Raw genomic sequence first — 27,483 nt, forward strand, 5'->3', positions numbered from 1 at the left:
AAGTTACTCAAATTTGTTTAAAAAATACCGTACAAAATGTCCCTGTGACATGGCACCCTCACGCCTATATCGTGCATCTTGCTCCAGATTGCTTTTGAACTATTGCAGTCTTCTATGAGCAAGTGTCATAATGGTCTCCAACTCTTCACAGTCTGGCATGGGGCATGGTCACCTCACCACCCAAATTCTAGACTATGAATAGGCCTTAACCAAGCTTGTCTCAGAGTCACCTCACCTAAATATGCACTGCCACCTCTGTCATGAATCCATCCATTACTACTATAATGTACTTTGATATCACTGTTGAGAACGGATTACTTATAAGTACTTAATTATTGGCCTCATTGATCATGACACTTAGCTGAATAAATATTGAAAGAAAGTGTGGGTGGCTCTGAAAATAATACATATGAAGTAGTGTCCATAAAATACATTATAGTCTCCATGTTGTCCATAATGTCACGACACTACAACAAATACTTTTGTATTAATACAAAGGTATAGTCTACTGTACACACCAGTTTAAGTAAAATAATGCATGCCAACATGCAACATCATGTTCCAAAGTCAGATTTGTCTGCTCACATCATCAAGCATGGAAGTAGTGTATCAGTGTAGCTTATGTTTGCCATAACCAAAGACATAATGTACCTGCAGTTGATTGAAGATGAAAACATATTTTTTGTATTTTGATAGCAATACGTTTTTGACCACAAAAGTATTACAACCTCTGGCATTGGAATGTGGTATCAACTCCACCATGCTGTTGTCAACTGGAGTGTGTTTACTTGTGTCAGAAAACCTTCTTTTTATAGAAAAACGGAAGACAAAACAAAAGTATAGTTTATGTTATTGCGTCGCCATGAATGTCTGCTAAGAGGAGTTTGAGTATCATTGTCAATTTATCATAGTTTAAATTGTTTTAGAATACAAATGATAGGAAACACTTGTGTCGGACTGTGGAAGGGTGGTGTTTTTTATCATATAACTTAAACACTAGAGTGCTGTTTTCATATCAGATGTATTAATGTAAAAAAGGAGCATGTGTGTTAACTGATCAGCTCTTTGTTGCATTAAATAATATACCCAGTAGATAGTTATATGATGTTTTAATTGAGGAGAAAACACAAAAGTGTCACATTAAGATACTACAGAAGAGCTGCTGTGTATGTTGAGTCTAGATGGTTCTCATGTGGCGTTTAAGTCCAGCCCCTTCAGAGCGTTCAGCATCACACTGTGGGAGTTTACTTTCGAGAAGGAACAGCAATCTACTATCCGAGAGAATAATGGCAGAAGTCGCTCCAGCACCAGCACCAGCTCCGGCCAAAGCAGCCAAGAAGAAGGCAGCAGCAGCTCCCCGACCCAAGAAGACCGGCCCCAGCGTCGCTGAGCTGGTCGTCGAGGCCGTGTCCGCCTCCAAGGAGCGGAGCGGTGTCTCTCTCGCTGCGGTCAAGAAGGCTTTGGCTGCCGGTGGCTACGATGTGGAGAAGAACAAGGTCCGCGTAAAGACCGCGGTCAAGAGCCTGGTCACCAAAGGCACCCTGGTCCAGCTCAAAGGCACCGGCGCGTCTGGCTCCTTCAAGATTAACAAGGCAGAAGCGGTGAAGGTAAAGAAGCCTGCAGCTAAGAAAGCAGTCAAAGCAAAGAAGCCCGTTGCAGCCAAGAAACCCGCAGCGGCTAAGAAATCGCCCAAGAAGGCGGTAGCAAAGAAGCCCGTAGCCGCCAAGAAATCACCCAAGAAAGCCAAGAAGCCTGCCGCAAAAAAAGTAGTAGCTAAAAGCCCGAAGAAGGCCACCAAGAGCCCCAAGAAAGTGGCTAAGAAGCCTGCAGCAGCCAAGAAAGCTCCAGCCAGGAAGGTTGCCAAACCCAAGGCAGCAAAGAAGGCAGCGCCCAAAAAGAAGTAAACTGTCTGCTCCATATTTATACCCACAAAAGGCTCTTTTAAGAGCCAACCACATTGTTTTATAAGAGTATCCTATCCTCACTATAATGGTGTTCATGTGAGCAGCAGGCACTTTATACCCGTTTGTTAGAAGTCAAACACCACGCAATTATTAAAAGGCCAGTTCTAATCTGCCATTTATCTTCACACTGATAAACCATGAATCAGTTTGGTTCAAATCAATTTTGAATAGTGTACAATGACATATGGTAGTTCCAAATAAATAAAATAAAGGACTAGGGTTCCCCAATTAGCGTCCCTCCTCTCCTCTGCATGTTGTAGTATTTAGATAGTTCTGTTATGACTTCTCCTCTGCATGTTGTAGTATTTAGATGGTTCTGTTATGACTTCTCCTCTGCATGCTGTAGTATTTAGATGGTTCTGTTATGACTTCTCCTCTGCATGCTGTAGTATTTAGATGGTTCTTTTATGACTTCTCCTCTGCATGTAGTATTCAGATGGTTCTGTTATGACTTCTCCTCTGCATGTTGTAGTGTTTAGATGGTTCTGTTATGACTTCTCCTCTGCATGCTGTAGTATTTAGATGGTTCTATTATGACTTCTCCTCTGCATGTTGTAGTATTTAGATGGTTCTGTTATGACTTCTCCTCTGCATGTTGTAGTGTTTAGATGGTTCTGTTATGACTTCTCCTCTGCATGCTGTAGTATTTAGATGGTTCTATTATGACTTCTCCTCTGCATGTTGTAGTGTTTAGATGGTTCTGTTATGACTTCTCCTCTGCATGCTGTAGTATTTAGAATTATCGAGAGTACAGCATAGGAAAATAAGCCATGAAGTCATGTAATGTTATTATTTATGCTTTCCAATGGTTTCTACAAATGTTTACATATAAATTATTGTCTTTATTGTCTCTTGCATGATAATAAAATTTGATATTTAATTTAATATCTCAAACTTATGTAGCGCTTTTTCTCAGGTTCTTCTTGCCCCTCATGTGTAAAGTGTATTCTCATGTGTAAAGTGTATTTGAGTACTCACCCAAATACACTTTACACATGAGGGGCAAGAAGAAGCAACATGAAAAATCTACTTTATTAGGGAGTTAAAAAGAAGATTAATGCCAAGGAATAAAACCAATAAAAACAGGGAAAGCAATATTGGAGTGGAAAACATAACAGCAATTATATGATTATAGAGTTGAATAGCAATATTACTGTAAAAACAAATGGGTGATGTGACCAAGGGGGAGGAGTATGTGTGTGGGTGTGGGGGGTGCACATTGGCAACGCCTACGCAGCTCTCTCTGTGCCTGTCCTCCCTTACGTCCTCAGAACACACATAAAAAGGCAAGGCTCTGCTTCTCAAATCATTCACTTCTTGAACTACTGCTAAAGCAACGATGTCTGGAAGAGGCAAGGGAGGAAAGGGTCTTGGAAAAGGAGGCGCCAAGCGTCATCGCAAGGTGCTACGTGATAACATCCAGGGAATCACCAAGCCCGCTATCCGCCGTTTAGCTCGCCGTGGCGGAGTGAAGCGTATCTCCGGTCTGATCTACGAGGAGACCCGCGGTGTCCTCAAGGTGTTCCTGGAGAACGTGATCCGTGACGCCGTCACCTACACCGAGCACGCCAAGAGAAAGACCGTGACCGCCATGGATGTTGTCTATGCTCTGAAGAGACAGGGACGCACTCTGTACGGATTCGGAGGTTAATAACGCTGACTTGATCTACCAACAACCCAAAGGCTCTTTTAAGAGCCGCCCACACTTTCTCTACAGAGCAGATTCCATTATACAATTTCTAGAACCTTTTGAAGATTTGTACTTAACTACGGTAGTATATTACTGGTTTGCCCTGAAAAATAAATCCTGGATTTTGCAATCAGAGTTTTTAGTAGCCTTTGACTAGTGTGAACAAACTGTTGTAGTGGAGCGTGCTTAAATAACTGGCACAAACTTGGACATGGGCCATAATTTTTTTTTATTTGATTCCGTATACATTAATGACAAAGTACTTTTATGAATACAGATGAGAGCTGTGCATCATAACAGCAACAACTATGACACAGGATCAAAGCAAAATACGGTATGCATTTTCTTAAAGTATTATTATAGGACCTCTTAGTATATTGGGTCCCTTATGTACTACTTTTGGCTGCTGTTGACGACACAATAGCACCCAGCTGCAGTCTCGCAGACGAGACGTTCTCCGTGAGGGGGCTGTGCTCTGTGAGGGCGGTGATCCGTGAGGGACCGGAAACTTTGGTCCATTATTTCTCCACTTTAATAATACCAATTGGTATTGTGTTTTACATCATTTTAATCGTTGATTAGTCACCTTTACAACGAGGTACAGCTTGTCATGACCACGCGTCCGTGGAATGAGCAACATTGCTAAACGTCTCCACTTTAATATTACCAATTGTGTGTGTGTAGTATTATGGCTGTCAAACGATTACATTAAAAAGAAATACATTACATTTCTTAAAAATGTATTAGTCATGATTAATGATGTCCAAAATATGCCATATTTTTCTGGAGACTATATTGTTGTGGGAATAGAAAGATAAATAACAGTAGACCATCTTGCCAATCCGACTATACCAGTAAGACGCCCTGAGGGCGAGAAGTGAGGTCACGTGCACACATCTGCCTGGGTGACGGCAGACTACTGGGCGAGCGCTGGTGCTTTGGCATGGGGGGGTCAGATCAACATATGGAATTAATTCTGTACTGGCATTGGAGCGTGTCTTGAGTGTACAGGGTTTGATGAGGTCAGATCAACATATGTAATGTCAGAACAGGTCAGCTCCATATATGGAGATCGAAGGGTGGCAGCGGGGGCAGTGTCTTGAGTGTACAGGGTTTGATGAGGGCCCAGGTAGGGCCGGGCCTTCATTTTTGGGCCTGAGAACTCTACTAATAACTTTGGGTCTAGAGTTTGAATGGACAGGTATCAGTCAAAAAGGAAACATCGAAGAGGAAGGACGGGTGGGGAAGGATCAACATATGGAATGTCAGAACAGGTCAGCTCCATATATGGAGACCTAAGGGTTTGAGGTCAGATGTAGAGTTGCTGGCCGGCTCAGCTCCATATATGGAGATATAGGTGATGATCCAGTCTTTTCCATGTATGGCTATCCAGGGTTTGATTAGGTCAGTGTCGTGATCTTATATCATATATGGAAACGGCCATATATGGTGGTGTGACGTGTCATGAGGCATGATGTCATGAGGCGTGACAATATATGGAGGCGTGACATGACACAATTACTGACTGACTGACGGGAAATGCAGGTTTTCATAGTAAACAGTGGCCTACAGTCGCAACACATTGTTAAGAACTTTGTCCCCCAATGCATATGGTCCTGTGTCTGTGGTCTATGGTCTGTATCAAGTATCACTTGTATCATACGGGGTTATAGCAACTTATTACATTACTTAAATGCCTTGATATCATGTCATATTCGACCATACAGGCCTAGCCTATTGCATATAATTTTATTTTTGTTAGATTTGTATTTCTTCAAATATGCTCACTTGCCAACTAATAAGCTTTCAATTAAACTATTACCTACAACAAACTACATCAAACTTTTCCAAACCGAGCACGTAATTATGATTAAGCACAGCTGGTACTATACACAATGCATTTAACCCTCTAAGACCCAGCGTTGCTTTTTAGCAACAATTTTATTTTAATTAATTACTAAATTATTATTATTTTTTCTGTTCTTGCAATGCCATTTCAATGGCATTAGTCATGATATTTGCATATAAACACCCCCCACAGAGGCTGAAATTCACACAAATAAAAAATGTTTTGAACATTTTTTAACCTAAGACTTTTGACCTTTACCCTAATAAAAGTAGGTAAAATAAATGTAATATGTTTTTTTTGTGATCATTAGAATGTCTAGAACATGTTTTATTCATTATTGTGAAAGATATCCCCCAAATGTAAATTATTAATTTATTATATCATTATATCATTATTATACATTTTTCATCAAACTTTTTTTTTTTAACATATTTTTTAGTCTTAGTCCTAGTAGTAGCCTACAAAGTAGTAGTAAGGTTGAAATATATTTTTTGCAAGTAGAAATGAATGCGGGTGTTAGAGGGTTAAGCACACCAGCAAGTGCGTGTCGTGCACGCGCATGGTGTTGCGCGTGCGTGCATGTGCGCTTGTGCAAGACATTGGAAATTAACCTTTACATGGAAAGAGTGGTTGGCTCTTAAAAGAGCCTTTGTGGGTTTCGTTAAACGAATGAAGCAGATTTATTTCTTAGCGGCTTTCTCTGTCTTCTTGGGCAGCAGAACAGCCTGGATGTTGGGCAGCACACCGCCCTGAGCGATGGTCACTCCGCCCAGCAGTTTGTTGAGCTCCTCGTCGTTGCGGACGGCCAGCTGGAGGTGACGGGGGATGATACGACTCTTCTTGTTGTCACGGGCAGCGTTTCCAGCCAACTCCAGGATCTCTGCGGTCAGATACTCGAGCACCGCAGCGAGGTACACTGGAGCTCCGGCGCCCACTCTTTTGCCATAGTTGCCTTTACGCAGCAGCCTGTGGACACGACCCACGGGGAACTGGAGACCGGCACGGGATGAGCGGGTCTTAGCCTTCGCCCTGGCCTTTCCTCCCGTTTTTCCTCGGCCACTCATTTTGGTGTAGGCTTATTTCTGGAATTGAATATAGAAGAAATATGCTGGTGGAGAGGCGCGCGAGACCCTTTATATGTTCAACAGCACACGTTCTACTGCTACTGTCTATGTGCGGCTGTGCGCCCCACCAATGAATGAGAGCGAGGGCTGAGTGTGTACGAGCTCCCCTCCAATCGGTGCTAGTGGCTGAACAGCTCCTCCCAAGGAAGGAGGTTCCTGACCAGAGACGGTTTCTTTCAGAGAGAGAGAAATTTGGGCTGGATTTTGAAGGTGCGTTTTACCATGTGGTAATACATAAATTGGCCTCGCTCTGCGCACAATCGTATTATGAAAGCCTTATCGTCCCGTGTTGAACGCACACACATATGGAATACGACGTTGCTGAATATTTTAGCATTGTGGGAGTGTCCATATGTTAATTATTTTCGCTTTGCGCAATTTGCTATTAAGCCCCTTGACCTGCGCATAACGATTAGACGTGGGTCTAGGCACCTCATAAACGCAAAAAGAATTTAAAGCACTGTTTGATTTTACACTTGAGCGGCTCTGGGACGCTGCTGGAGTGTTGCCAAGTCTGTTTATTATAAGCGGCTTCTTTTTCTGTAAAGTTGCTTGTAAATATTGGTAGTTGTGGTTGCTTTTCTTGTTTCTAAAGGTTTCTCCTAATGTTGTTTAAACCAGTGATCCTCACACAGCACATTCCCATGTCAAGGATCCCCAGATTAATGCATTTGCCCAACTTAAGGACGGCTAATACAAAAATGTAATTAAAATGTTACTTTTGAAAATAGCAGATCTACCAGCTCACAATGAATCACATTCATTCATTAAAACTATGAACTCTGACTGCAGGCGGATATATAATGATCATTATAACAATGTGCAAGAAAATATTTAAATTTTCTTTATATTTGTGGACAATCAAAATATGTTTTTTATTTTAATGTGGTGTCATTAAAATTAATCTGGATATAGCAGACTCACTATCTAGAAAATAAAAACATGGCACTTCATTTAAAATAGGTTACAGACCCCTGTTATATGCGCTTATTTTGGGATTATTTTTATAGACCTATTTACTTGTTTCTATGAGACATGGCAACAGCCAGCAAAAGACGCATCCATTCTTTTTGAAAGGTTGAGATTAGAAACGACCATAATTATTTCATTTCTCAACCTTAAAAATAAATAAAAACATCTCCATAATCCTTGAGAGGTTTGCTTTCATACGCTGTATCACACTCGATCCAAGTCTTCTTCAATAAAATGCTACGAGCGAAGACCATACCATCACGGGCATACGCACCACGCATTCAACTCATTACTCATTTCAAATATAATATAATTATAATTTAAATTAAAATATAATTTTACTGGTGTTTCTCAATAGAAACAACTTATTTTGAGGCATAAAGGTGACAGCATGCAGTGCAATAGGAATAATTAACCCAAATGTGACAAAGTCATATGTCATGTCTTCTATGGTGCCAGCCTGAATAAATGTAATAATAACGATCCCCAAAGTGCGCATTCCGTATGTGACATCAGCTGACTGGTAAAGAAAATAGTACGGACATGTTGATTGGGTAACTCTCAAACACGCCTTAAACACTCCCATGACTAATTCAAGGCCGTTTTGCGCACTCCACGGGGTGTCGAAAGCGCTTCTTAACATGCTTAAAATTGCAATATGACATACCTCACGCCCCCAGCTCATATTACTGTAATAGGTAAAACGCACCTTCAAAATCTAGCCCAGAGTCTTTATTATACACAAGGGAAATTTGTTTTGCTCAGGTCAATGCATACATATACAAATACAATAAAATACCCAGCAAAGTACCAGACAATAATTCTAAAATGTAAAGGGTATATTTAAAAGAAAGCAAAGTCTCTCGCCACACATATACACTGTTCATAATCATTTTGTAGGCAAGCATTACTTGTATGTAAGGTAATAATACAACTTTATTTGTATAGCACCTTTCATGACATGCAGCTCAAAGTGCTTTACAGAGCAATGGAGAAAAAAATTAAGAAAAGCAATTGGCATAAACATTAAAAAAAAACAAGCAGTAGGCCTAATGCAATATAGTGAGGACAAAAAATAAAAGATCAATTAAAAGCAAGGGTGTAGAAGTGGGTCTTGAGCTGTGCTTTAAAAATGTCTACAGAGACTGCCTGTTGAAGGTACAGTGGGAGTTTGTTCCATGCCGTCGGCCCGTAGAAGCAAAAAGCTGCTTCCCGTATTTTTTAGTTGCCACTTTTTTAGGCAAAGCGAACAGGCCAGCAGTGGAAGATCTTAGGGGGCCGTATTCAAACATGAATACGGCAGTTGGTGGCATAACGGCTACCAGTGACCACTGTTCATGTGATATATAGATAACAAACTGCAACAGATGGTTTAATTTAATGTAACTCGCCATGGTCTTATATATATATAATACCATGGCGAGTTACATTAAACCAGATGGAAACATTATTCAAGGGTTAAAGGACATCGCTAACAAGCTAAGGATTCACTCCCTCAAAGCGACATGCGCCTCAAACTCTGGTCACCCCACCTCATGTCAATATATATATATATATATATATATATATATATATATATATATATATATATATATATAGGGTTGTTATCTGTATTTGAAAAGTTAAAATCTAAGGGTAGTTGAATTACTTTGTTAGTTTTCTAGCATGTATTACGTAATTTGAACAGTCTGTCCACCAATGCATGACATAGATTATGCCTCTCAGTCGATCACGTTAGGTCACTCACGTATACGATGACTGTATTATGACTTTGCCTGACAATGTCTAAAAACTAAACATTGCCTCAACATGCATGTGTAGTAGCTGTTATCAGTGCTGTGGGTATAATGATGGCAGTATTCCATTGCCACAGTATTTGGGGTACAGTCTATTTATTACGTCAGTCATGTGGTAGACTATGACTGACGCAACAATTTGGGCAAATTCAGGAATTTCCATATATGGGGGATAAAGTGACAAAGACAACACAGACAGAATATCTTCTCTCTGTGCCACTTGTGTTTTCTCCTCGATTAAAACAACATATCACAAACTATACCTTTTATTTTATGAAATGCAACAAAGAGCTGACTAGTTATGCACACGTGCATTTTTTTCATTAATATGTCTTAGGTAAAAACAGCACTCTGGTTTTCAAGTTATATGCTCAAAACATCATCCACAGTCCGAGCAGTGTTTCCTCCTTTATATTTATTCTAAACCATTTTAAACTATGTCACATTAACAACAATACTCACAATCCCTTTGGCAGACATTCATGGCGACTTGATACCATAAATAAACTATAGGCTACTCTTCTTCTGTCCTTAATTTTGATATAAATGAAAGGTTTTCTGACCCCAGTAAACACATTCCAGTTAAAGTCAGCATGATGGTGGAGATGATCCTGACTTCCAATGACAGATTGTCAGCTGAAAACTTGGTCCATTTGTGGACAAATAACTTACTGTGATCAACTACAGAAAACAAAACGTGTTTAAATCTTCAATAAACTTTGGTGTCTGATCTGATTATGCTTTCACTGACACAGTCCTGCATGTACCACTGATAATGTGTAATCAGTCAATTGTGATAACATGGTGTATACAGAACGAATTATTTGACTAATCAGTGTTTTTTTAACACATTATATTTATAGTTGATATACAGTTTCAGTTTGTAGCCAACGCTATTGTAGTATACATAATGTAAAAAGAACCATGCTCATCCACTGAAAAAACGTATACATATTGTAAAAAGAACCACCGCTCATCCGCTGAAAAAACTTAAGTGATTTGCTGGAGCCACAAAGAGAACATGAGAAAAAATAAAGGGAAGCTCTGCACACTCAGATCTGTTGCACAATCAATGTATTTATTTAGCAAGCTTTCGGTCTACTGACCTTCTTCAGGATAGGATCAGTATACATATTGTAAAAACGACACATTTTACACGGTCCCACCTTGTAAAAAGGCTGGTGTGAGACAAAATATGTTATTATTGCAATCACATCATCATGGTTAGATATCACAAATTCACTATCCTCACACTATCATGGTAAGCATCTTGTCAGTATCATTTGAAAGGATAGGTAATGTAATATGTAATAGTGATATATAAAGTTAGATAGACAACATTGGAATGCCATTCATTCATTTGTTTTGTTGTAGGACTATTAGTAATATCAGAAATATTTCAAATATAAGCCAGTTTGTCTCAAGTATGTATGTTTAGAATCCATACATGAGGGAGTTAAGCTTAAACCTTAATGTGGTTGTGATATTGTACTGTGATGTATTAATTACTCTGATTAGTCTGATAACAATTGTTACACTAAATTCGGATGCCTAGAAACATGCTCAACCCCCACCTGCGCTTTGAGAAGCTACTGGATAGAGATTAGATTTAAACCAAAACTCTAGACTTGCTTTGTAAGTTGGTACAGAAGTGTGAACAACTGCTGGTTTTGGTGTGAGTTCAATACAATGAAACAATGCCTCCCTTCCCCAACAGGGTAGAGCTGTGCAGCGGAATGTCTGAGTGAGTGATTGAGGTGATGTAAATAATTTGCATGTTGATCACACGTTAAATCCTTGGTTTTATTTCAGTTTAATAATATCTGGGATTTATATAGCGCTTTTCATGACACTCAAAGACGCTTTACATGTGTTGGGGCCATGGGGGGACAAGAAAAAATGACAACTTTATTAGAAAAAACAATTAAAAGAATTAAACCAATAAAACAGTGCATATAACAATATGGGAATATAGCATGGGAATGCGATTGTGAACAGGTGGGTTTTCAGTGAAGATTTGAAGGTAGGAAGTGAGGGGGCATCTCGGATGTGTTTGGGGAGAGCGTTCCAGAGGGTAGGGGCGGCCACGGAGAAGGCCCTGTGTTCATTGGAACACAGTGAAAACTCTAAATTAGAAAATAAATATTACAAATCAATGATTTCATAGTTTAACAATAATATCTGTGCATTAAATACATCAATTGATTACCATCAACAATACAATGGTTAATTCATAGTCAATATAATACAGTGTGAGTGATACAATCAATCAAATCATTTCAAAACAAGACCAATACAATACCAAGTAAACCATAAGTCCATAACCAAATATACCAAACCAAACGAACCATCAAACCCAAAATACAATTAATTAAAGTAAATCATGAATGAAACCTAAAACAGAAAACATAATAAATATTAATATACCTCACTCCACTAGGGCTAGGGCTGGAAAGGCCACAGTAAACACTGTGGACAATGTAAAAGGCTCAGTCAACTGATGCTACAAGTCTTGATAGTTCAACATTACCAAATAAACAGTGTGAAAACATGAATGTTGCAAACAAACATACATAATATATATATATATATATATATATATAATATATATAGTAAAGGTTTCAGCTACAACCAGTCAATGTGCAAATTAAATCCATGTCGGTTTCAGACCATTGGTGAGAACAAAGACAGCAAAACAGGTTTGGCACCGCCCAGTGCACTGCAGAGCAGTCTGCCTGTCCTCACTTAGGTCCTCAGAGCACACTTATAACAGGGAGGATCTGAGCTCATCATTCATTCACTTTAGAATCTTCAACGTTGTCCAGGCAAGATCGTTCAGTGAGAGACAGGGTTTCGGACCAAGTTAAAGTCTAGGTTGTACTACCATTTTCCATTTAATTCTAAGTTTAGCGTTATTAGGCTCGGGCATAATGGCAGATAAAATTGATATGTCCTTAGACGACATTATCAAACAGAAAAGGTCGCAGAGAGGAGGAGGCCGCGGAGGCAGAGGCCGCAGTGGTGGCCGTGGTGGCGGCCGTCTTGGAGGAGCCACCGGGGGAGCCACCGGGAGAGCCACCGGGGGAGCCACCGGGGGAGCCACCGGGGGAGCCACCGGGACAGCCACCGGCAGCTCCGTCCCCATGAGGAGCCGAGGCAACCTCAACCGGGGTCGAGGCAGATCTACGCCGTACAGCAGGCCTAAACAGCTTGACATGTTCGACAATGCTGGTGGTGGAGGAGCTGGTGTGGAAACTGGAGGGAGGCTCCTTGTCTCAAACCTGGACTTTGGTGTCTCTGAAGCAGATATCCAGGAACTTTTTGCAGAGTTTGGTACACTGAAGAAGGCTGCTGTCCATTATGACCGCTCTGGAAGGGGTTTGGGGACTGCAGATGTCCACTTTGAAAGGAGGGCAGATGCCCTGAAGGCCATGAAACAGTACAACGGAATGCCACTTGATGGGTGCCCCATGAACATACAGCTCGTCACCTCAAAGATTGATAACCAGCGACGGCCTCCCATGCAGGGTCTGAACAGAGGTGGAGGTATGAATACCCGTGTTGGTGGCGTTGGAGGCAAGCAGAAGGGACGTGGAGGCCGCGGAGCAGGTGGTGCCAGAGGCCGGGGGAGAGGCGGACGCGGTGCTGGTGGTGCCAAAAAACAGCCGCTTTCTGCAGAGAAGCTTGATGCCCAGCTAGATGCATACAATGCCAGGATGGACACCACTTTGTAGAGCTTATTGATCTACCAACAACCCAAAGGCTCTTTTAAGAGCCACCTACATGCACTTTACAGAGTTTATTCCATTAAAGTAGGCAACATGTGCTTAAAGCTTGCATATGAGCTATATGATTCATGGACTGACAGTGGTTAGGTCTAATACAATCTCTTTACATGTATTACATCATAGTGCTGCATTGAACAGCCAACCTTTTGCATTGTGTATATTCAGAGGCTATATTAACATATCCACAGTTATGTAGAAACTGAATTTTATTCATTACCATAGGCTTTGGGATCTGGTCTTACTGATCTAATTTACTAATGAGTAATAATAATGCATCTAACTGAATTAACTAGATTTTAATGTGTGATTTAAATCACTCCATCATAAACTAGAATAAAATTGCGTGACTATTTTTGGTTAAACAAGTTTACCTCTCAAGTTTACATGACAATGGGCTATTTGCTTTAAATGAAAAGTGTGACTCATTGGAGTCACATGGGTTGACCAAACATTTGTGTTTGATTGCTGATTGTTGGTGGTGTTCTGCCCCTCCCCCCTCATCAAACACAAATGTTGTTTAAAGTAATTTAATGCAATCAAACAGGACTTCTCTGTTTGGATGTATGGCTGTCAAGGCCAGAAATACGTTTTTTGCCACTCAGTAGACATTCCCGCGTAACTTCCGGGTATGATGATGTCACGCGCATAAGGGGTTAAAGTTCTCAGTCCTGGGGACTGATTTCAGTCCTGAGGATTTCATATGGGTCATTTAATGAGATCACTGCAGATTTGCAAAAAAACATTTTCAGTCTTGGGATTGTTTTAGGCTTTAAGCCCTAGGGTTCAGATTAATTGATTGATTGATTGAAATATTTATTAACAGTTTGCAGAATTACAGTGCATTTCAAGCACAACAAAGACTGTTAACTGTGAGTGAGTGGACGACCCAAATAAGCATTACACTTGTTTACAACAGGGTCCACCTTGTTCAATTCATCAAAACGTACAAATAGACACTTCTAAAGTTAAAGAACAGAACAGGAATTCATCATACTGTAAAGGAAGCAAAAAGGGAAAATAAACAGTGAGGGGGAAAGGGTGCAAGCGATCTATGCCTGTGATACATGAACATTTACGAAGTATAATTAAATGATCACAGGCATTCTAGGTCTAATTGTCTCCCTAAAATATAACTAGTGTAGGGACTACCCAGAATAGGGATATATGATAATAAATAAACATTTAGGGTAAATCTATATTTCAATTCGAATTAATAGCTATTCCACTCTCCAATTTAAATGTAACACATACAGTATGTATACACATACATGCTGGCACAATGTTTCTTGAGGGGGAAAAAAATATATAAGACATTTTAGAAGCGGTCAAAAATTGTGTATGTAATAATAGTTAAAGAAAGAAAAAAAATATATATATATATATAATAGTATAACTGTGCTATATAAGTTGCCTGCAAATGTGTGGTGTTTCATCTATTTTACATTTTATTGAGCTATGTCATATTTTTTGTAAATGGCACCATTGGTATTGAATTGAATTGAATTATACATTTGAGTGTGAAATTACCTGAAACATGTCAGATTTCTCATCACAAAACAAGAGCTTAGCAGAGTGAGATAAAGTGCCCTCTGATAAGTCTCCACAGGGCCAACAGCTGTGTTTGCAGACACTGGAAAGTTGTACATTTAAAAAAGAAATCTTCACCACAAACGACTAGATTTACTTTCATTCCAAACCCAGACATCTCTGCTGGCTCTGCAGCAAATATGGAACAGGGTATTATATGGTAAAACTATTTTAAAAGACAAATGACAGAGGAAAGTTGACAAACAACTGTACATGTAAGGGTGTACAAGTGAGGTTTTAAACGTCCCTAAACAAAACACAGCACTCCTCAACCCTCCACATGGTTTGATTATGAAGCTAAACTCGTCTGCTATCTGATCGAGTTTTTTGTATGACTTTAATACATTTCTTTGTATGTTATTTAGTTTTAGTTGTAGAGAAAACACAACTGTCTCAGTATTCTGCAGCACAGAGTACTGACCTAGTGGGTTGAGTCTACATCGTTCTCACATATCCTTTAAGTTCCACCCCCTCCTCCTCTTACAACATTCTCTACTAAGAGTTTAGTTCAGTTCATCTGAAACTCTACAGCATGGCAGAAGTCGCCCCAGCTCCCTCCGCCGCCCCGGCTAAAGCCGTCAAGAAAAAAGCAGCACCTCGACCCAAGAAGACGGGCCCTAGTGTCGCTGACCTTGTCGTCAAGGCCGTGTCCGCCTCCAAGGAACGCAAAGGTGTCTCCCTGGCTGCGGTCAAGAAAGCTCTGGTTGCCGGAGGCTACGATGTCGAGAAGAACAAGGCCCGCGTCAAGATCGCCGTCAAGAGCCTGGTTGCTAAAGGCACCCTGGTTCAGACCAAAGGTGCCGGAGCATCTGGCTCTTTCAAGATGAACAAGGAAGCACCGAAGGAAAAGAAACCTGCAAAGAAAGCAGTCAAACCCAAGAAGCCTGCAGCCAAAAAACCCGCCGCGGCAAAGAAGTCTCCGAAGAAGGCAGTGGCCAAGAAGCCCGCAGCCGCTAAGAAATCTCCCAAGAAGGCAAAGAAGCCTGCTGCCGCTGTAAAGAAACCAGCAGCCAAGAAGAGCCCGAAGAAGGCGACGAAGAGTCCCAAGAAGGTGAAGAAGCCCGCTGCCGTCAAGAAAGCACCAGCTAAGAAGGTAGCGAAGCCCAAGGCGGCGAAACCCAAGAAGGCTGCCGCTAAGAAGAAGTAAAAAATAACACAGCCCCTTTACCCCACAAAGGCTCTTTTAAGAGCCCCCCACAACTTCATTTAAAGAATGTTCCTTTATTTAATATAGTTGTCATGTCAATGAATGGTATGTGTAGGAAACAAAGTTAGCCAGAACAATGCGATTACTTACGGGGAAACGAATGCTCAACACCATCCAGCCGAAATAGGCTACTCTATTTTGCATACAAATTAAGTGAAGAACAGAAGAATATATACCGAAGAATACCCGAACATTTACAGTTTTACGATAACTAAAAGCCTAGGAGCATCAGCGTTATATTATATATATATTGTTACTGTTTCGTAACTGCGTGTTTATTAAATCACTTCATTCCGAAATCAGCCGTTGCTTATTATACAAGTAGTTAGTGTTCCGGAGATGAATGCCCTACTTTGTCACTACAGTACATATAGCAGATCTATAAGGTCTTTGATCTACATGTTTTGAGCCTGTAGATCTTTTATTTTCTTGCAAATTTTGAAATGCTGGAATAATTTGGTAGGCCTATGGTATGGTTGGCTAAATATAAAGGTGTCACTCACGGGGAATATATATATATATATATATATTGTTTTAGGCAATATAAAAAAATAGCACAACATATATGTAATTATGTACATAATGTACCATTTATCATTTCTGATTGGGTGGGCAGCATTTTTAGAGAAATTTCTCTAAAGGGACTCCTGCACTTCACCCTTTTTGCAACCAGATTCCAATTGTTTAGGACACAAGTAACACTTTCCTGGGGGTTGTATGTGTGCAATGTGGTTTCTAGACATTTTAGTCATGGCGCCATGTTCATGACGAAAATGTGTCATGAAAATGTGGTCTCACTTCCTACCTGGACTACAAGTCACACCTCCATGCAGCCTTCCCCCTCTCCACAAGGAGGGGCTGGGCACCAAAGCATTATGGTTACTGTAGGAATTCAGCAATCCAGTCAAACCCTTGTCAAACACATAGGCCCAATCCCAATTGCCTCCCTCAAGCCCTGAGCCCTGGACCCTCATTGACTTTAATGACGTCAGCTGTACGTGCTTGAGGGTGAGAGGCTGCAAGGGCTCCAAATTGTTGTGAAAGAAATGGGACAGCACTTTGAAGATGAATCCGCCATTCATGACACTTTGCATCACTTCATAAAAACTGTCCTTATTCACAGCCAGTGCCTACCTACATGCTTGGCCTATTTATACATGTCTATTTTAGTATTTAAGTTGATCGTTGTATTATTAGTTTCATAACACTTTCCTGTGTGATAGGGGTGTAATATTCATATATAATATTCATTATAAATTGCATTTCCATATTCTTTTACTTTGCTCATTAGTGTTTCCCTTATATTATTGTTATTAAATATATAGCCTATGCTTCCATTCCGTCTCCCTTTGAGCACAGTGAGAAAGCACTATTGTGTTTGTTGACATTCTAACCGCGATATATAACTAATTTGCATACTTAAATGATCAGAGGATCCCCTTCATTCCCCTGGTAACGCTATGAACTGTGGGTAATTTCTGAACCCGCCATGATAACGCAAGACAATGAGGCAACGTGACATGACCTTTGGGAGATATGCCAGGAACACACTTACACAAACACATGGGAAATGAACTTTCCACCGAACTCCCCCCCCCCCCTGCAGCTAGGTATCTTTGTTCCTCCCCCCGCGCAGCTCATCCCTTCGATGGCTTGCGTAGGAAGAGAGCTTTTTTGTGCCTGGCCCAAGCCCCCGCCACCCCCACCCAGAAACGTGCCTGCACAGCCGAGTATTATCATCTTACTTGAAATGTGATGTCTTCTTACCCACCCTCCTATCCTTTTTCTTTTCTGAAGATGCAAGTAGACCGGGCGCAGCGCACGCTTGCGACCAGCAGCAATAACTTTGGTCTGACTGATGAAAGATGATTGAAATATCCCTTTAAACATTGAAATGCAATGCAGATGTGCAGAGATGTCATTGAATGTGAGGTATCTTTTTTTTAGGTATGTTACATTATTCATGAAAAACAAAAGGGGGTATAGTCTGGACTAGAGGTATTACTTAATTCTAATTCCAAAATATTATTCACACAAGTTACCTTATTTATGGAAAAAAGTCAGAGGTTTATAATCATCTGAAGATTATTCAGGCGAGTGAAAAACACAAGGGGTTATAGTCTTGCAAACTCCAGACATCAATATGCAGTACAGACTTAATTAAGCAAATTACAAGAGCTGTTAGTTACTTACTAAGGTATTGCTCAGACAATTATAATGGGGATAACACAAATTAGTAACAGGTAGTGGGGTTAATCTGGACTGAAAAGGTTTCGGCGTAAAGCCTTCCTCAGCGTGTATCTGAGTATCTCTGAGTATCTCAGATACACGCTGAGGAAGGCTTTACACCAAAACGCGTAAGAAAAGCCCGTTAGCAGAAGATCTGAAGACCTCCTCACTCCATAGCCATAATAGATCCTTTGGTTCTCCGGCTTTTGATGATTCCTTCAGCTCTGGGGACGTTTATCTTCCTTTTTTCCCCCCTCTCTTTTTTTGGTTCTCTGGGCTCTTAAAATAAAGTGTAATGATCAGAGTTCCGTTGGCCTACAATATAGTTTATGATGGAGTTTGATCATGGCTACGATTTCTTCACTGCATTATAAATTCTATTGGTACATACAGTATAACACATCTTCACCTGGATTCACCAGCCAGCTTAGCCAGCAGCTGATTGGCCTTCAGTATATTGTCTGGCTCCTTCATGCGATAATGCTTTTCTGCCACTGTAACGGTATGAGTGAGGTAGTCGGCCACCAAAGACTTGTCTATGTCGCTCATACACTTGGTAGCAGTCTCAAAGACTCGGCGTGTCTCTTGGCTCGTAACTGACCGTCTTCCGACTCTATAATGAAAATTAAGAGAGGACATTTTAATAACATTTATCTCGACACAGCTCACCTGAAACATCTGTTAACCCATGCTGAACGGGAAACCCTGTTGATGTTTTAAGCATTATGTTTATTTATTAATAATGTATTATTACTTCAGCTATTGAAAAATAGCAGATCTACAAGCTCATAGCGAGTGCCGCGCTATTTCTAAAAAATTGTGAAAATGTGGCCAAATCTTTGAATGTATATTCTTTCACAACGAAATCTTTGCTTCTGGCGGGTGCCTGGAACTACATATTTTCAGATGGGAGTCCACGGCCAAATACAGATAATTCTAGGGGTCCTTGACATGAAAAAGGTTGAGAACCACTGATATAGAAACATAGGTATTTCAGAAAACTCTCAGGATTTTGAAGACATTTTTTAATGTCGAAGTCAGGTCTAAATGGGTTAATAGATCATATTCTCGTACTTGTTGTGCAGACGTTTCAGGTCACTGGATGGATTGTGGATCTGCCTCCCTGTGGTGGAGATGAAGAAATAGTTTGCATCGCTGGCCTTCCGCTTGCGCTTCCTGTTGTCAGGCTTGGCGCTCAGGAGTATCGGCCTCACTTGGTTGAAGTAAATGTCAAACCACTGATGGTGGAGAATTAAGAATAAAGATCAATGTCTCCCTTTGAACCTACTTAATACAGAAGAGAGCAGTACGAATCATGTACAAAGTGCATTATAGAGAGCACACAAATGAAACTTGAACATGTCGTGAAGCTACAAACCTTATTAATTATGTTCAGGGCAAAAAGCAAAACATTACCAGTTCAACTACAACAGCTATTCAAACCTAGTTCAGAAAGTGGGGATAGTAGGAGGAAATTTGACTTTAAACATACATTTGCACGGACCACTCAAAGACTGATGTGTCCTTCGATAACAGGAATCCGAACGTGGAATTCTCTGGATGACAATTTAAAGGGTTGTGCAAATATTTGCGAATTTAAAAGAAAAAATGACAAAAATCTAATATTTAGGCAATATGAAGCCGACAAATAGGTTAGCTATCATTTCTTGCACGTTGCTCAACTTCTTCAATCTTGCTTGTTTTGTGTTACTCTTTTTTTTTTCTTCTTTTTTTGTGTATGAGCCAATCATTAAAGTAAAAACTAACTTTTGAGTGAAAAGGGGGCAGGTATTTATAAGAATTTATTCTTCTTCCTGCTCCTTTTCGTCATGGGTGTATCAGATAGGTATGAAAGACTAATGAATTATGAAAGACAAATGAATTGTGCAAAATAAAATAAAATTAAACAGTTTTCGATTGGGTTCCGACAGGAAATCTGATGAACATACCAGCTCCTGCTTCGGTGACAGGGCAAACATGGCGACTTGTTGAGCTCCGTTCTTGTGGTCCTTTACTCCAATGATTGCATGGCCCGACTTCGTTGTCTTTCTGCCAATCCACTCCTCCACCTGCATAAAAAAGGACATCACACATTTTGCCAAATGGACGATACATTTGTGCTAGAAAAGTGCCAGTGTCAGGTTTCTATATGGATGTGACTGCACGTTGTCAATGAACAAACCAAGACCATGCACCAATCTCACTCTCTCACTGAAAAATATATAAATATTTATATTAATTGGCTATAGGCTATTCCCAGCACAATTAAAATAAAGATGGATTGGTCGTGGTCCCTCTAACTACGTATGCACGATTTTGTGTTGGTTACTTAATTGGTTTACTGATAATCAATAATGCTCAAGATTGTGTTGGATATGCATGGACTGCAGCCGTAGAGCAATAGGTGTATGCCGGAAGTCGGCATTTATTGATTTTGAAAACAGTAGCCTGGTGTGTAGTTGTTTAGTCTTTAAATTAATTATTTCGTTAAGTTCACGCTCTCATTTCATCCGGCCGCATTAATAGCTGTGCATTATTGCTTGCTTGTTTGCTGGTGTGAAATTGCTCCCTAAAGGCTGTTTTCTGGGGGAAGCAAACCGGGAAAAAAGCCGACCAAATGTGTGTGTTTGGGGATAAAACCAAAACAAACCTGTGTGCGGGACATAGCACCTCCATTATTAATCAAGCTCCCTTATAGCACCCTCAGTAAAAATTGGCTAGTTTCTGCCTGGCAACAAATTCTGAAATTTTTGTATTTTTTTCAGAGTGTGGGTACCTCTCACAAAGTTTGAAGCCAATCGTATCTAGTCAGGTGGAAATGGGCATGGCAGCATGTCATGAGCCAAGAAATCAGGAAGTAATAAAACAGAATTGTACTGTATATGACCTACAGACAGTACGGTTTATAGGCCAAAGTGTGAAGAGACCTGTTATAGGAAAGGGACGATTCACTTACCTCCTCATTCGATACCATATCAATATCTAGGGTGCCAATTTATATTGCGATTTGATTCGATATTGCAATTTTTTCTGATTGTTTCCAAAGTTACTTTGCTTTTATAGTGCTAGACCGTTTGGAAAATATATAAATAAATAAATAAAATATTATGAACATGCGATTCCATGTTAATATCGTGGCATTTTTGTGATATAATCATTAATCTTTATTTTTTTCCCACCCCTACTGTTATAGTGCCACCATAATCTGAACAATGTGGGCGTTCCTCCTTGGCCCACGGGGAGTGTGCAATGCATGCAAGTTTCATGTGGATCGGTCCATGTGGATCGGTTTCATGTGGATCAGCTGTTCACAGACACGGCCCGGGATGAAAACACACCATCGGATATAAATATCGCAATCAATAAAGAATAACATAGTAATACTCACAGTCATGCTCTTCACCACACCTGGTCGTTGGAGGTGTTTGAGGATCACCAGTGCCTCCAGATAGTAAAGCACGAAGGCACACTCAGCCACATGCAGGGTTGTGCTTTTCTCTGGGTAGACCTTTCCCAAAATGATCAAGAAGTCCTTCTTTGCAGCCCTCAGCACAGCAAGGCAGTCATTTGGTGTCAATTTGTTTTCCTCTATCAACATGTTATACCTATATGAAAAACAAGAGATACCATGATGTAATCACTTGAACCATAGTGTCCCTTTCCTCAGTGTCCTGGGGTGCACCCAGAAAATAGACAATCTACAAGCTCACAATGACCCGTTGAGAGCTTGCACATCAGCAATGCTTTGGCAAAGATGACAACAAATAGTACAACAGTAGGGTTATCGAGCATAGCGGTCCATGACGTCATGTTCAAACAATCAAGACAAGAGGTGATCAAGAAATAAATGTAATCATCCATGCTGGCACAAACATCTCGGTCTAAAAGTGTATTGATGCCTGCCAACCATCGCTGCTCGGGTAAACAAAAAAAATGTGACGGTACACATTTTAACCAGTTAGTTTCTGTAATATTATTTTATTCGGAAAAAGGTCAATTACCTTCAATCTAGTAAAAGATACTGGTTCTCTTCAGAATTAATTGTCATCTCCCGTCTTTCCACAAAATAGTAGAAATGTAGGTGTTATGGTCTGTCACTCCACAGACCATGTCTCCTCCCTGGCCACTCCCTCAGGGGGGTCTCGTCCCCTCGTGGGTCCCCCGCGAGCCGGTTTGGCCCGCATCACAGTGAGCCAGTGTTTGGTTTAAAAAGGAAAGAAAATGAGCCTAAAACAATGACTGTGTGTTGTTGTGGCTTTCCTGCTGTCCAGCTCATAAAATTAGCAGCTGTTGTCGCTTCGAGGCTGCTGTGGTAAAGCTTGGCTTGGCTGTGGCCAATACAAGCTTTTTTTTCCAACAGCTCACAACTAAATACAACCAATGATCACATTTACAAAATGTAAATCACTCCGTTTTACTGAGAATAAGGTTAGACATAAGGTTTTTTCATTGAAGTGTATATTGGTACGTCTTTAAATGTTCTGATGAATTGAAAATGGAGGTCCCTGATGTAAATACATCTTAGTGCTTTTATCTGGTTTTATCCCCAGTTTTTGTAATTACCTGTACTTTCGTTAAAATGTACCCATTCTACAGACTGTGAATACCATTTTTCAATCAATCAATAGGTTACGTTTAGGAATACCAGGCTGAGCAGTTCCTCCGGCTGTACGCCGAGTTGGCAAAAGGGCGACCTCTGTAAACAAGTCAACTCACTTCTTTTTGGTGATCTCTTTGCTCACTTTCTTGGAGGAGCTTTTCTGGAGAGCTCTGGTGAAATTAATGAAGTGCACACAATCCTCATAGAGCTTCACATTCTGAAGCCTCAGGTCGGTGGTGTACGTGTGGTACTTCAGGAATCTGTCCAAGGAGGTACCAATATTTGATGGTGTTAAGTGATATTTCTGGTTAAATCGAAATGTTTTATTAGACATTCAAATGTTTAAATTCTGGAACGGGGTCTTCCTGTCTCTCAAACGCTTTAATGAACAGAAAATACATTTTCAGGTGGGCATATGAATTCCACTTGCACTATATAAAGCGTGGGTCGGCAAAAATAATCCCTGCTCTAAAGCAATCGTTATTGGAAGAAATTGCTATTTAATATTTAAATATACACAATTAAAAAAAAAGAGATTAAAGGTACAAAATATCAAAAATGTATCAAAGTCAATGAAGTTCATATACCATATTAACTGGAGGTTTCCCAAGTTATCACAAGAGGGCCAGTAATTCACACCAAATACTACCAACCTTTTCACGCTCTTGATGTAAGTCAGCTGAGTTTGATGTTTCAGTTTTGCATCATCGAGCTCACGGAGGTACTTTCTGGTCTTTTCCTTGTTCCTGACAAATTCAAGGGACACTTCCCGTGGGTTCATGTAATAAAGGAAACGGGCCACATTCTGAACCTGAAAATAAAAGCATGTTACATTGGTAGCTTCAGAAGCTGCAAGTGTCAGGTGTCAGTTTGTAACTTTATGTCGCTGGCCTCCATTGGGACAACAGTAGGGCTGATATGGGAGTGGGGGTCCGTGCAACTAGGACTGAGGTGAGATGGAATGGATTATGCTAATATTCCTCACCTCCTGTTTATGATTAGACCTATCGATGTCCACCTTCAGGTATGTGCTGAAGCCCTTCAGCAGTGGATGTTCCAGAGAGTGCTTCTTGTACAGACCCTTTGCTGCCATCATCTTCTTGGGCATGCTCTTCCACTTCACGTCTGGGCAACTGCAAGGTGATACGGTATCAGATGTCATGCACATGCTCCACAATCCACAACGAGCAAAACATGTGAACACCAGTGAAGTAGTAAAAGTGTCACTGCTGAGAGGTGGAGCCAGGTCTGTGGAGTTCTCGCTGGACATCGGTCACCACCATGCGGCGGCGCTGCAGCTCCTCAATCATACTTGAAACAAACAATACAAATACATATTACAACATTATGAGTAAATTAACTGATGCCGACCAAAGACATGGTTGACATTAGCATGTGATGTATGTGTACAAATGTGGCCATCTGTGCACAAATCAAATATAATTTAAGACTAGATATATTCCAATTATATGGCCTCAAATGTGATTACAAGCCAGGATAATAAATGCTTTTGTTTTTTAAATACATTTTATACCACAATATTTGCAACACATTTTTCACCCATAGTGCCAATTGCCTAAGCTGTAAATCCTGGGCGCTACTCTCCCTCTACCAACCTGGGGAGAGCCCTGAACTGAGCTCATGCATGAGGAGTGAGCAGGGCGCTTCTTATTACGCATTTCCCAGGTAGGACGTAGTGAACACATTATTCCAGTTCCTTTCCTCTCCATCAGGCAGCCCCTGACCGACCATGGGGAGGCAGTATAGAGACCAGGATTACTGTATGTTTTTCGTGAGGGTAGGATCCCCGGGGGTCCTTGAGGGAGTTCCAGTGGGTCCTCAGCTAAATGATAGTTTGGAACAAAATGGACCCTTATGGGTCTGTAACTCTGAGAGTGTACAAATGGAAGCAAATTAACCCTTAGAGTCCATTTGTACACTCTCAGAGTCAAATTAACATTGATTTTACAATATGAATTGGGGGTTCCAGAGATAGAAATGCCATTAAATGGGGTCTGTAGACTAATATGCATATCAAACTGGGGGTCCTTTTTTATATAATTTGAATCCCACGGTTTTGCAACCCATTTTTTTCACCCAGTGTCAATTATCTAATGTAATCCTGGGCGCTACACTTCCTCTGCCAACCAAGAGAAGGAGATGGAACCCCCAGGTAAGAGGAGGAAGAGGCGATTGAGGCAATGGCAGGTGACATGCAGGTGGTCCCAGTGGAAGATGTAGAAAGCGGAACCAGGTGCATGCAAATGTGGCGACCCCTGATTAGCCCAAAGAAGAAGTTTGACTAAACTGTGTGTGTCTCCCGTAGCCACAGCCTATAAGTGATGAACAAATGCCCCATACTTTTTGAGCAGTCGGGCTGTGCACGTCTTCCTGGCCGCATAAGAACATCCAATGGCACCCCACTAACAATGGAGAAAATGTCAATATTGTGCAGAACATGGCAGAATAATGTCTGACGCTTTCCCTGGTGTAGTGTGTACAGTCCCACCCTCCCAATCTAAGCAGTTAAGCGTGTGTCCCATGTGTATTTGGCACAGGCATGTGTATTTAGTACATGAATCACACAACTATTTGTCATGATTGGAATCTTATTCTTTCAGCTACCTCTCATCAGGGGTCACCACAAGAAGTCATCCGTTTCCATCTGCTTCGGTTCTCTGCATCGTTCTCGGTCACTCCAGTCCTCTCTCACCACAAAGCCGTGCCTTTTTGGCCTCTGTTTAGATTTCCTGTTCCACCTACCTGCTGAGTGGATCAGCATTCGTCATCATTTTGCGAAGGTGTTCGTAACTAAACACCCTGCCATTCGCCAGGACCTCTTTAGCTTCCTTTCTTGCCTTCCGCACCGCTGCTCTCCACAACTCCGGTGTTCCTCCATATTTGACCTTCATGCAGACCCTACGCAGATGCGTTGACAGGAATCCCTGGGTTTTCTTGCAAACAGGGCAAACCAGAAAGTACCTGTTGGTTTAAAAAGTAAATGATGAAAACATTTTATGCCACAATGCAACTCCAAATGTTACAAGAAATAAAAAGTTGAATTTCTGAAGTGGTAATGATTTGCCCACCTTTGGAGATACATCATGGCAAGGTAACTACATAACCCAAACCTCTACCAAGTTGCCGTTAAGTGTACACTGGCTTTATGCTTTATGGGAGACACATGATGGATTAAACAACATTGTTAAGTGTATAATTTGAAATACACTGTATGTTTTAAAGTTTAAGATGGAAGTTGAATGTCATCATAAAAAAGCCTCACATCTATTACTGTTTGAATGCTTAATAACACAAACAAATACAATGAAGCTTACCTCTTCTCGGATTCATTAGCCTTCCTCATAGCACTTAGGGACAAGAGAGGTGTGTGTGTGTGTGTGTGTGTGTGTGTGTGTGTGTGTGTGTGTGTGTGTGTGTGTGTGTGTGTGTGTGTGTGACACTGTTAACGCCATAGTAGGCTATACCTGGTCAACACGTCACAGGGGGGAACTAAATAATGCACAGACCGGTCCGCCCTCCTAATGATGCCTTCTGAAACGGAATCTGTGTAAATGGTTCCTACTTTGACAATGAAAATAAATATTACACCCACATGAATTATGCTCTAAACTGTAGTTACTGTGGGCAGGGTTTGAATGATATAATGCAGTAATGCAATCATAGTTATTTATACTAGTATTACTGGAACGTGGTGAGTAATTATGTGAAGACAAGGTTTGCCATGTCCGCTTTTTATAAGCAACGTTGGGCTTGTTTTTGTTTTTCTGTAAATTTGCTTGTAAATATTGTTTGCAGGGTTGCATTTTTGTACGGCTTGTTCCTGAAGTGTAGTTGTTCATTTGGACCTCCAGATTAAGTACTTTTCCAACTAAGGATCCTAAAAGTATTTTGTGCCAGGAACCCCCATACAAGATTTGTGTTGTTGCTAAAACGTTTCAAAGCATATTCCACATTGTCATGATTAGAAATTGATAATTCAAAATATGCTCTGCATGGACACTGGGCTCACGTACTTCCTGGACTACATCAAGGAAGCTCTGAGAAGGAAGTGAAGTGGTCACGTGACTGGGCTGCGCCATGACACTTTCATGGACACTTTCATGGGAGCCAAACTCACACAGGAAGTGCAATGAATACATGGCAGTGAATGGAGCCGGCTGGACCAGCTCATAACAAACATTATTCATGAACAATTGAGACCTTTTGTAAAGTAATCACTTCTGGAAAATAACAGAAGACATATCACAGGTTGTTTTCTAATCACTTACTTTTCGATGTGCACAGAGTGCACAGTATATCATTTTATCTGAGGATCTAAACAGCAGCAGGTATCATTTCTGGCTCCGAAGTATCGCAATATTTGCCAGACAGGAAACGGTGGGAAGTCTTGCGATACTTGGTGCGTTCAGAAATGTACTTTGTACTTTATGGTATCTCTATTTTTATAGAGATACCATACCTCTATAAAAATTACACAGTGTAAACATTGAATAACAACACAGCAGACAATAATGTGTTACATGTCTTCTGTTATTTTCCAGAAGTGATTACTTTACAAAAGGTCTTGTTCATAAATAATGTTTGTTCATGAGCTGGTCAGTGAGCTCTCATTGACTCCTATGCATTCTGCCAAACTTCCGGGTAGTTTGGCTCCCA

At 40.7% G+C, this 27,483-nt stretch overlaps 4 protein-coding genes across 5 annotated transcripts; 3 read left to right on the top strand and 1 right to left on the bottom strand.

The window, feature by feature from the left end:
- Positions 1-1,286: 1,286 nt before the first annotated feature.
- LOC308335381 (histone H1-like) lies at positions 1,287-15,917 on the top strand (the record flags this gene model as incomplete). 2 transcript variants are annotated; one of them, XM_080792399.1, is made up of 2 exons in its annotated part: positions 1,287-1,883; positions 15,861-15,917. In XM_080792399.1, 2 exons carry the CDS (start codon positions 1,287-1,289, stop codon positions 15,915-15,917), a joined length of 654 nt encoding a protein of 217 aa, XP_080648525.1. The 2 variants fall into 2 exon arrangements, with proteins under 2 accessions (XP_080648525.1, XP_080648524.1); XM_080792398.1 differs by having other exon boundaries at positions 1,287-1,856; positions 15,729-15,917.
- On the top strand, positions 3,293-3,702 carry LOC308335419 (histone H4). The gene has a single exon (XM_080792446.1). It carries the CDS (start codon positions 3,304-3,306, stop codon positions 3,613-3,615), a length of 312 nt encoding a protein of 103 aa, XP_080648572.1. The 5' UTR covers positions 3,293-3,303; the 3' UTR covers positions 3,616-3,702.
- On the bottom strand, positions 6,184-6,567 carry LOC308335408 (histone H2A-like; the record flags this gene model as incomplete). Its single annotated transcript, XM_080792435.1, has 1 exon — positions 6,184-6,567. One exon carries the CDS (start codon positions 6,565-6,567, stop codon positions 6,184-6,186), a length of 384 nt encoding a protein of 127 aa, XP_080648561.1.
- On the top strand, positions 12,326-13,129 carry LOC308335870 (THO complex subunit 4-like; the record flags this gene model as incomplete). Its single annotated transcript, XM_080793089.1, has 1 exon — positions 12,326-13,129. The coding sequence occupies one exon, from the start codon at positions 12,326-12,328 to the stop codon at positions 13,127-13,129; it is 804 nt and encodes a 267-aa protein (XP_080649215.1).
- Positions 15,918-27,483: the final 11,566 nt, after the last annotated feature.

This window comes from Protomyctophum bolini (assembly GCF_963924005.1).
Source record: "Protomyctophum bolini genome assembly, chromosome: 20".
NCBI classification, from domain to species: domain Eukaryota; kingdom Metazoa; phylum Chordata; class Actinopteri; order Myctophiformes; family Myctophidae; genus Protomyctophum; species Protomyctophum bolini.